Raw genomic sequence first — 10,008 nt, 5'->3', positions numbered from 1 at the left:
TTCTTTCTTTTTTCTTTCTTTCTTTCTTTAGTCAAGTACGTGTCGGTGGCATACAGAGATATAATAATATTTATATTCATGATATTAGTAAGAGAGAAACGTTAGGACGGGACGGAAGGCACTCTGGTGCACTTATGTACCCCCCTTACTGACCTCTTTAGGAATCGGGAGAGGTCAACAGTGGATAGCCTAAGGAAAAAGGTTTGGGGGTTAGGTGATGATACTACAGTCTGGTAGTGAGTTCCATGAATCAATTACTCAGTTATAAAAGTTGTATTTCCTGCAGTCGAGTTTAGAGCTGCAGGCCTCTGTTTATATGAGATAAGGAAAGACAATTGGACAGGGGACGATAGGCACATCAGTGCACTTATATATGCCCTTTACTGGCCTCTTAGGAACCTGGAGAGGTCAATCATGGAGAGTCTAAGGGAGAAGTGTTGGGGGTTGGGAGTTGACACTATTGAGTCCGGTAATGAGTTCCACACTTCAACAACTCGATTGTTAAAGTCATATTTTTTACAGTCAAGTTTGGAGCGGTTAATATTAAGTTTGAATCTGTTGTGTGCTCTTGTCTTGTTGCGGTTGAAGCTGAAGTAGTCGTTGACCGGAAGGACGTTGCAGCATATGATCTTGTGGGCAATACTTAAGTCGTGTTTTAGGCACCGCAGTTCTAAGCTTTAAAGACCCAGGATAGATAGTCTATTTTCGTAGGGTATTCTGTTTCGAGTGGAGGAGTGAAGGGCTCTTCTGGTGAAATATCTTTGGACGTTTTCGATAGTGTTGATGTCTGAAATGTGGTGTGGGTTCCAGACAAATGAACTGTATTCGAGAATGGGTCTGGCATAGGTTTTGTAGGCTCTAGTCAGTAGTGTGAGATTGCCAGAGCAGAAGCTACGTAGGATCAGGTTAACAACTCTGGAAGCCTTTTTGGCGATATTGTTGCAGTGGGCTTTAGCACTTAGGTCGTTTGATATTAGTATTCCAAGGTCTTTTACTGAGTGTGGGTTGGCTGCGAGAATTTGTTTATTCAGTTCATATGCGAGGTTTGGATTCTTTTTGCCGATGTGGAGGGTAGAGCATTTGTTGGTTGATATTTGAAGTTGTCAGGTGTTAGACCAATCTGTTGTGTGCTCGTGTGTTGTTGTGGTTGAAGCTGAAGTAGTCATTGACAGGAAGGATGTTGTAGCAGATGATTTTATGGGCTATGCTTAGGTCGTGTTTAAGGCGACATAGTTCTAAGCTTTCTAAACCTAGGATTGTAAGTCTAGTTGCGTAGGGTATTCTATTGTGAGTGGAGGAGTGGAGGGCTCTTCTAGTAAAGTATTTCTGGACATTTTCTAGAGTGTTTATGTCCAAAATGAGGTGTGGGTTCTAGACAGATGAGCTGTATTCAAGGATTGGTCTGACAAAAGTTTTGTATGCTCTGGTTAGTAGTGTGAGATTACCAGAACAGAAGCTACATGGGATTAGGTTAACATCTCTAGAAGCCTTTTTGGCAATGTTGTTGGAGTGGGCTTTGGCACTTAGGTCATTCGATATGAGTATTCCAAGGTGTTTTACAGAGTGAGGGTTGTCTGTAAGGTCTTGTTTATTCAGCTTGTATTTGGTATTCTGATTCTTTTTGCCAATGTGTAGGGCAGGGCATTTTTGGTTGAGATCTGGAGTTGCCAGATGTTTGACCATTCAGACACAAAGTCAAGATCTTTTTAGAGAGTAGCTGTGTTATCGGTGGTGTTGAAGAGTTTTACATTATCGGTGAAGAGAATGCAATTGCTTGAAATTTGATCACAAAGGTCATTTATATAGAGTATGAAGAGTATTGGTCTAATTACGCTGTCTTGGGGCACACCACTTTTAACCGGAACAACATATGGCGCTTCCTATTTTGACAACTTGTCAGTTTGATAGGAATGCAGTTATCCAACTATGAAGGGATCCTAAGATGCCATAGGATTTGAGTTTTAGAAGTAGTTTGTCATGAACCACTGAGTCGAATGCTTTAGAGAAGTTTATGTAAATTGTGTCTACTTTAATTGTTAGTTTCTAGGTGGAGGGTAATTGATTGGTTTATGATTGATTCCATGACTTTGCATGTGATGCAGCATAGTGAGATTGATCTGTAGTTTTCAACTAGATTGGGATCTCCTTTTTTGAAGATGGGGATGATCATTTCTTGCGACTATAGCTCTGGTAATGAGCTGGTCCTGAATGATTTTTCAAAGATTATGCTTAGTGGCTCAGCTATAGCTGTGGAAAGCTTTTTTTAGGAAGTATGCACATAGACCATCAGGCCCAATTGATAGAGAAGGTTTAAGGTTGTGTAGTGCTTTTCCAACATTGTTTTCTGTGAAGCCTATTTGGGTTAAGTCATTGTGAGTGTTTGAGGTACGATTAGGGAATGTTGGCTATTCCTCCCTGCTTGGTTTCATCTGCAAATTTGATGAGTTTCCCCTTTATTCCCTCATCTAAGTCATTTATAAAGAAATTGAAGAATACTGGGTCTAACATGGAACTTCGTGGAACCCCACTGCTTACTTTCCTCCATGTAGACATCATGCCATCAAGGACTACTCATTGAGTAGAGTTTGTCAGTCAGTTACAAATATAACTGGTGGTGATGCTATCTATCCCACATTTTTCTAGTTTACCAAGAAGTAGATCACAGTCTACTTTGTCGAATGCCTTGCTAAAATCTAAGTATACTACATCCATTGAATTTCGCTTGTCTACTAATTTAGTCACTTTATCAAAGAATGAAATAAGATTGATTTGGCATAATCTGTTTTTATTTCCAAATATAGTTTTAAAAATTATTCACACAATACAGCAAGCATTGAATGGATAATGCTGGGGTGAACTGGCAGAATATACCACAACATAAGAATATTTTGACAGATGAAGGGAAGCTGAAATCAACTCAAGAATTAGAGGAACAAGGAATTATAATGGACTGGTTTATGAGGCTACAAATTGAGACAAGATATGAAAAAGTAAGACAGAGATACAGTAGTACCTCGACATACGAGTTTAATTCGTTCCGGACCTGGGCTCTTAAGTCGATCAACTCGTATCTCGAACAACTTTTCCCCATAGGAATTAATGAAAATAATTTTAATTGGTTCCAGCCCTCAAAAAACTCACAAAGTTAGTCTAAATTATGAAAAAAGACATGTTTTAATGAAGAAATATACATGTACATATAAATGAATAATGAAGTTTCTTTCACTTAACTTGTAAACTTTCTTAAACTTTTAAATTTACATATGTACACAGTAGCCTAATCATCTGTTGTTGCCTTTTTGGCTGCCCTTTCACTTGGAGCAGCTCTTTTCATAAGAAATTTATCCAATGACATCTGCTTTTGCCTGCTTTTCAAAATGTTGTGAAAGTGGGTCAATGAGGTGTCATTGAAAAGTGCTGCTGAACGACTCGTGGCTACTTTCTCTGGGTGATTTTTTTCCACAAAACTGACAACGTTCTCCCACTGCGCTAGCATCGCTTTTATTTCACTGGTAGGAATGACTTCCTGTGGATCCTATACCTCTTCCTCACTGCTGCTCATCTCTTGGGTCATCTCCATCTGTTGCATCTCATGGAGCGACTTCAGGTCCTCTGTAGAAAGCGGTTCTTCATGCTCTTCGACAAGCTCATTGATGTCACCCTCATCTACCTCCAGACCCATACACTTACCGAGTGACACAATCTCCTCCAACGGGGTGTCAGTCTCGGTGACATCCTCGGTCTCGCCCTCGGGCTCAGCAGAGTCCCTTGGTGCAATAGCAGCAGGCCACAACTTCTTCCACGCCGAGTTCAAGTTTCGCCTTTACACTTCTTGCCAGGCAAGGTCAATGATGTTAAGGCAAGAAACGATGTTAAAATGATCCTTCCAAAACTCACGCAGTGTCAAGTTGGTGTTCTCTGTTACGTCGAAACATCGGCGGAACAGATGCCTCGTGTACAGCCTCTTGAAGTTAGCTATGACCCGCTGATCCATTGGTTGCAGGATTGAAGTCATGTTGGGTGGGAGAAAGAAAACCTTTACAAACTGAAATTCTTGAAGGATGTCCTCTTGAAAAGCAGGTGGGTGGCCTGGATCATTGTCGAGCAGCAGTAAGGCATGTAGGGGGAGTTTATTAGTCAAAAGATATTTCTTCACCGTAGGACCAAAAACAAGATTTACCCAGTCCACAAAGAACTGCCTCGTTACCCATGCCCTTACATTGGAGCGCCACATGACATGGAGTTTTTCCTTTAGGATTTTGTGCATCTTGAACGCGCGAGGATTCTCAGAATGGTACACGAGAAGTGGCTTTACTTTACAGTCACCCGACGTGTTTGCACACAATGCAAGGGTTAGACGGTCCTTCATAGGCTTATGTCCTGGCATGCGCTTTTCCTCGGCAGTAATGAAAGTCCTACGGGGCATTTTCTTCCAAAACAGCCCAGTCTCATCACAGTTAAATATCTGTTGAGAGACATAGCCTTCTTTTTCAACCAGGCTAGCAAAACGCATAACAAACTCCTCCGCTGCCTTGATGTCTGTACTCGCTGCCTCCCCATGCCTAACTACTGAGTGAATGCCACTTCTTTTTCTGAACCTGTCAAACCACCCATGACTTGCCTTGAACTCATCTGGATCTCCCGACGAGGATGGTTCATTTTTCTTTAGGTCGGAGAATATCGCACGAGCCTTCTCGCTGATGATCGCCTCTGATATTGTATCTCAGATGTTTTACAGATTGCATGTGTCACCAGAAAGAATTGCTAAAATGTTTAAGGACAAAACTTAATGTTGGAAATGTCAGTACATACCAGGATCCTTTTACCATATATGGTGGACATGTGCAAAAGCAAAAATATTTTGGATTCAGATACAGACACGGATTGAAAAAATGGTTAAGCAAAAGCTAGAAAAGACCTTTTTGCTGGGCATTTTGGCAAACAAAATGGTAAAGAAAAGTACTTTAGTAAAGTATGTGTGATAACAGCAGAAGGAATTGTATATGCACAAAAATGGAAAGAATTCAAGATTCCATCTGAAGAACATATACTAAAGTCTTGGATTGTGCCAAGATGAATAGAATGACAATGACAAAGACAACTTAAAGACAGAGAAAAATCTGTATATTATGTTTAGATGAAGTTACATAATTGGATAAAAAATAAATATAGTTAGAAAATGAAGTAAAGTGAGCACAAACATAATATATATATGGAGTACTTCTGATATTGTTGAACTCTAACTCCCATCACTCCTCATCAATGGATGGGCTTCATCTGTATCTGGAAAGCTGCCTGTCGTTAAAAATAACATAGTTTGGATTAAAGCTGGGATGTGGGATTACAATTTAGGGTGAACCTCTCACATTTTCTTTTAAGTAGGTTATGAAAGAAGGGTAGTTTTGTAAATTTTGGAGGCAATCAACAATTGTCATTTATAATTTTTCCTTTGCCCCTTTTGCCTGGAATTTAAGAACCAAGGATACCCATGAACTTGTAGATGTTTTGTCTCCACTATATGAGAGTCTTTAAACCTACAAACCCAATTTTAGCACTATCATGATGATAAATTTCCAAACACAACTTTGGAAGTCCTTGTTGAGAGTCCTCATTGTTGCAGCAGCAGCAGAGTAATCTGCTATCCTTGTCAGATGCAATTTTTGAAGCAAAATAGGGGAGGGTCGGTTGGAAATAATTTCTTATGGGTGGCAATACCAGGAACGTGGAGTCAGTTTCCCCCAGAAGGTCTTCTAAAAAAAGAAAAGAGTGACTATGTCAGCAGTGAAAAAACAGCTAGAAGGGAAAGAACTGCCATGAGACGAAATGATACAAGAATTGCAGTTAATCCCATGGTTATATCTAGGTCAACAAGATCAGTCATATAGATGTTTCCAAATAATTAGGAGCCCATCAGCACAATAATATTCCTAGAGTTTCAGCAATGTTGAAGGCAGCATTAGAGAGACTTTGAATTGTAGGCCTGACCTATTCTGGGATGGAGAAGCTGGCCTCTGACAGTTTTGCTTCTCAGGCCACTCAACTTATGAAGGCAACCCAAGGTAGCTCAGACTTGAAGGATGTTGCTTGTCAAAGGCTTTCCACACCATACCTGGTCACTCCTTCTCACACCTGGCCATTTACTTCGCTGGAGCGAATAGTTTTCAAATAAAAAGAATGCTCACCTTGTGCAAATTTTTTAAAAAAAACCCATCTGGACTTCAGGTTTGATGCACCTTGCCAAGTATTACTGCTCATTCTAGTCTCTTTTCCTACTAATAGGTCCATCTCAGATTGTAATTTGCTACAATCTTTCTTGTCTTTTGTATCATTCTAGGGAAGATTATTCTGAAATGTTATCTGCGATGTTTGCAGCTTTACAGATTTATTTTCTCCAGCCCTGTCTTTGCATGCAATTCTTACAACTAATTTTGACATTGCTTCCTCCTTTTTTAAACAAAGTAGTAGTAACAAAAATGGCTGAGTGACCAGTCACTCTCTCAGAGCCAAAACCACTTCTTAAATTGTGTTTGTAGGGAAACGAAGAGGAGGAAGGAATATTAGATACATTCTCCACCTTTTTTTAAAAAATATTTTTTTTCACCAAACTTACACAAACATCCATACATAGGCCATATTATCAAAATATCCATAGTTATACACTTATATCCAAAGTATCATAGACATATATCTATACTTTGCTCCTTTTATATCTTTATCTCCCATCTACTTTCCTTCTATATTTCATACTGCTCCCCTCCCTCCATCTCCCTCTCTCCCCTCTATCTTCTTTCTCCCTCTCTACCTCTTCCATACTTTGCTCCTCTTTCTTCCCCCTTCCTTACTACTCCCTGTTCCTCCCTCTTATTCTTTCCTGAGTACATTTGTTTGTTTGTTTGTCTGTTTGTTTGTTCAAAATACATAGACAAGATAGCAGGTGTTGGTATAAACATAAACAGTAAATACAGATAAATGAGGACAGTAGAACAGGGACAGATTAATCTTAATCCGTTTTATGGTTATCAGATGAGCAGTTCAGAAACAATAACTTCATTCCAACATTGAAGCTATTCTTAAACTGTATCCATATTTTTATATATAATATATTCTTCTAGGTATTTCTACTATTATTTTAATGCTGCCTCCTTTCTCCTATGTTTGTCACCTGGGTCTATCACCTTTAATTTTCAACTTTCTTCCAATCAATTGCTATAGTTTATCTTCCAGACAAATTCATTAACTCTTATACCTCTTAATTTTAAGCCTATTTCTCCCTCTTCTCAATTTGTATCTTTACTCATCATTCTTTTATTTTTAAATTCTATCTTCTAAATGCCCTAAATTTCTAAGTTTTAACCAATTCTCCATATTTAAATAAATTCTATCCTTATCACTACATTTCCATCCATTGGCTAATAACACTCTAAGATCCTCATAACACCAAATCTAATTTATAAATCATATCATCTTATATAATGACTTTTAAAAGTAATAATTATCTTATTATTCTTATTAAAGAATAATAAATAAAGAATTATTATTCTAATTAAATCTTATTCATTCCACCAATATTAGTAATCATCTGAATCCTTTTCAGTATTAATTCAAGTTTGTAAGTTATACAAGTCTTATTTAAAACAAATCATATAGAGAAGGATAATAGTTGTTCAAATTACATATCCTTCCAACAGTTGACAATAAATTCATAATCTAATTTATTTCTCTTATTTTTTTATTTTTTCTTCCATTTCAACATCAAAATTTAATTCAGTTAATTGAAAATTTAATTTAATTCCACCTATCATGTACCAATCTAATATAAAATTATTAACCTATAAAAAACCTTTTAACTAAATGTTTGTTTGTTTGTTTAATCAAATTTCTAGGCCGCCCTTCTCCAAGGGACTCATAATTATGCTGTTTAATTATACAAACTTATGCTGTTATGCTGTTTAATTATACAAAGTTATATACGTACCATATTATTTGGTGTATAAGATGTACCTTTTTCCTCCCTAAAGGAGGCTGATAATTTGGGTGCATTTTATACTCTGAATGTAGCTTTTTCCCCTCATCCCTAACTAGCTGTAAGAATTATCTATAGAATCTAGGCATATAAGGCCTAGATACATACAAAACACACTCTTATTAGAGTATTGAACTTCTGAACTTTGGACGGCGGGCCTTGCCAGAAAATGCAAAAGAAGGGAAAAACATGTTTACATCCTGAATCAGGGATGAAGAAATCCTATTTTCCAGGCCAAGAAACATTCATAAGGAAAACAACAACCTGATGGATTAATCTAGAGAGTTCCGAGGAACTATGATGAAATTGGAAGCAAGACAACACCGTATATGGACAAATAATGGACAGGAAGGAGGGGTGTAAACAAGACATAAAAATCCTATATAAGATGATAGTTAGGTACTTGACCTTCAGAGGTACACAGGTATTCTTCCCATGACTTCCCTGTATGATCCTGTATGATCATGCCGGAAAATGGGTTTTATGTTATGTTATGTTATGTTTGCTATATGTTTCCATGTTTTATATCATGTTGTTAATAAAGACTTTTGGCTTTTATTCTCTTGGTCTGGGGAATTTTTCTGACACTAGCTGCTAATGATCTTCCCAGCTCTTACCTTGCAGGCTTTTTCATTGTTTCTCTCTGCAAAGAATGTTTTCCAAGTCCTAAGTCTTTGCAGTGTTTTTTTCATTGCTCTAACTTGCTCTGAATAAATTTCTTTCCAGCTCTAACCAGGTGCTAACAATGTTCCCAGCTTTTACGAGCTTGCAAGCTCTTTCATTGTTACTCTCTGCAAAGAAGAATGTTTTCCAAGTCCTAAGTCTTTGCAGGGTTTTTTTCATTGCTCTAACTTGCTCTGAGTAAGTTTCTTTCCAGCTCTAACCAGGTGCTAACGATGTTCCCAGCATTTTTCAGCTTGCAAGCTCTTTCATTATTACTCTATGAAAAGAAGAACCCTGTCAATGTAGGGGGGTTTTCCATTGCTTTACTTGCTCCAGGTGCTTCTTTCCAGCCCTAACCAGATGCTATCAATGTTCCCAAGCTCTTTCATTGTTACTCTCTGCGAAGAATGTTTTCCAAGTCCTAAGTCTTTGCAGGGTTTTTTTTCATTGCTCTAACTTGCTCTGAGTAAGTTTCTTTGCAGCCCTAATCAGGTACTAAAGATGTTCCAAGCACTTACCTACTTGCAAGCTCTTTCATTGTTACTCTCTGCAAAGAAGAATGTTTTCCAAGCCCTTAACCAGGAGATAAAATAATGCACTGAAGCTGACAGGACTAAGGACACTAGCCAGATGAATACCTAGTAAGCAGATACTTTTCCCTGTTTTCCTCCCCAAAAGCTAAGGTGCATCTTATATTCCAGTGCATCTTATACTCCAAAAATACGGTAATATTGTTCAGACAATTAAATATAAAATAATAATTCTAAGGAATCTATGACATACTACCATCAATCATACATTCTCTTTTAATCTCTCAAACATTCCATTCTCTGGATATGTTACCCTTCTGTTCTATCTCAGCCTACGCAGCTTGAAAACAAAGGAGGAATCCACACATTGATATTTTCAAATCAGTCTTTTTATATATAAAGTCCCATTTTTACAAGCCAAAGTCATGCATGTGATATAATCCTGGCAAGTTTCTCAGTGAGGATAATTAAGATATAACAGTTCTGCAGTGAGGCTGCTGCCAAAGATCAAAGCTACTGGTGCATTCCTTTTATGAGATTAGAATTCTACAGTTTCACAGACTTACTAATTACAGCTTCCCAGCCTCTCAGCAGGCAGGGCACTTTTTCTCCAAGGATTTTTAGCAGGAAAATAACAGGTGGCTAGCGTAATCTAGCTGAGACCTCAAATCATCATCCGACTCCATTGCAAAACATTGCAATCCAAAATTACCCACACGCCACCCTTAAATACCTATAGGAAGTGGTCAACAATTCCCTAGAGTTAACAAACTACACATTACTTCCTTTTTC

At 38.0% G+C, this 10,008-nt stretch overlaps 1 protein-coding gene across 1 annotated transcript in view; it reads right to left on the bottom strand.

Annotated features, from left to right (window-relative positions):
* Positions 1-5,107: 5,107 nt before the first annotated feature.
* LOC139161565 (sterol O-acyltransferase 2-like) overlaps positions 5,108-10,008 on the bottom strand; it is a 31,398-nt gene continuing 26,497 nt past the window's right edge. The window contains exon 15 of the mRNA XM_070740866.1: positions 5,108-5,750. Within this exon, the coding sequence (XP_070596967.1) occupies positions 5,700-5,750 (51 nt within the window). The 3' untranslated portion in view covers positions 5,108-5,699. The remainder of the gene's footprint in view (positions 5,751-10,008) is intronic.

This window comes from Erythrolamprus reginae, chromosome 2 (assembly GCF_031021105.1).
Source record: "Erythrolamprus reginae isolate rEryReg1 chromosome 2, rEryReg1.hap1, whole genome shotgun sequence".
NCBI lineage: Eukaryota > Metazoa > Chordata > Lepidosauria > Squamata > Dipsadidae > Erythrolamprus > Erythrolamprus reginae.
Note: the sequence above shows the minus strand (reverse complement) of the source record. Positions and strands in the feature narration are given on the sequence as shown.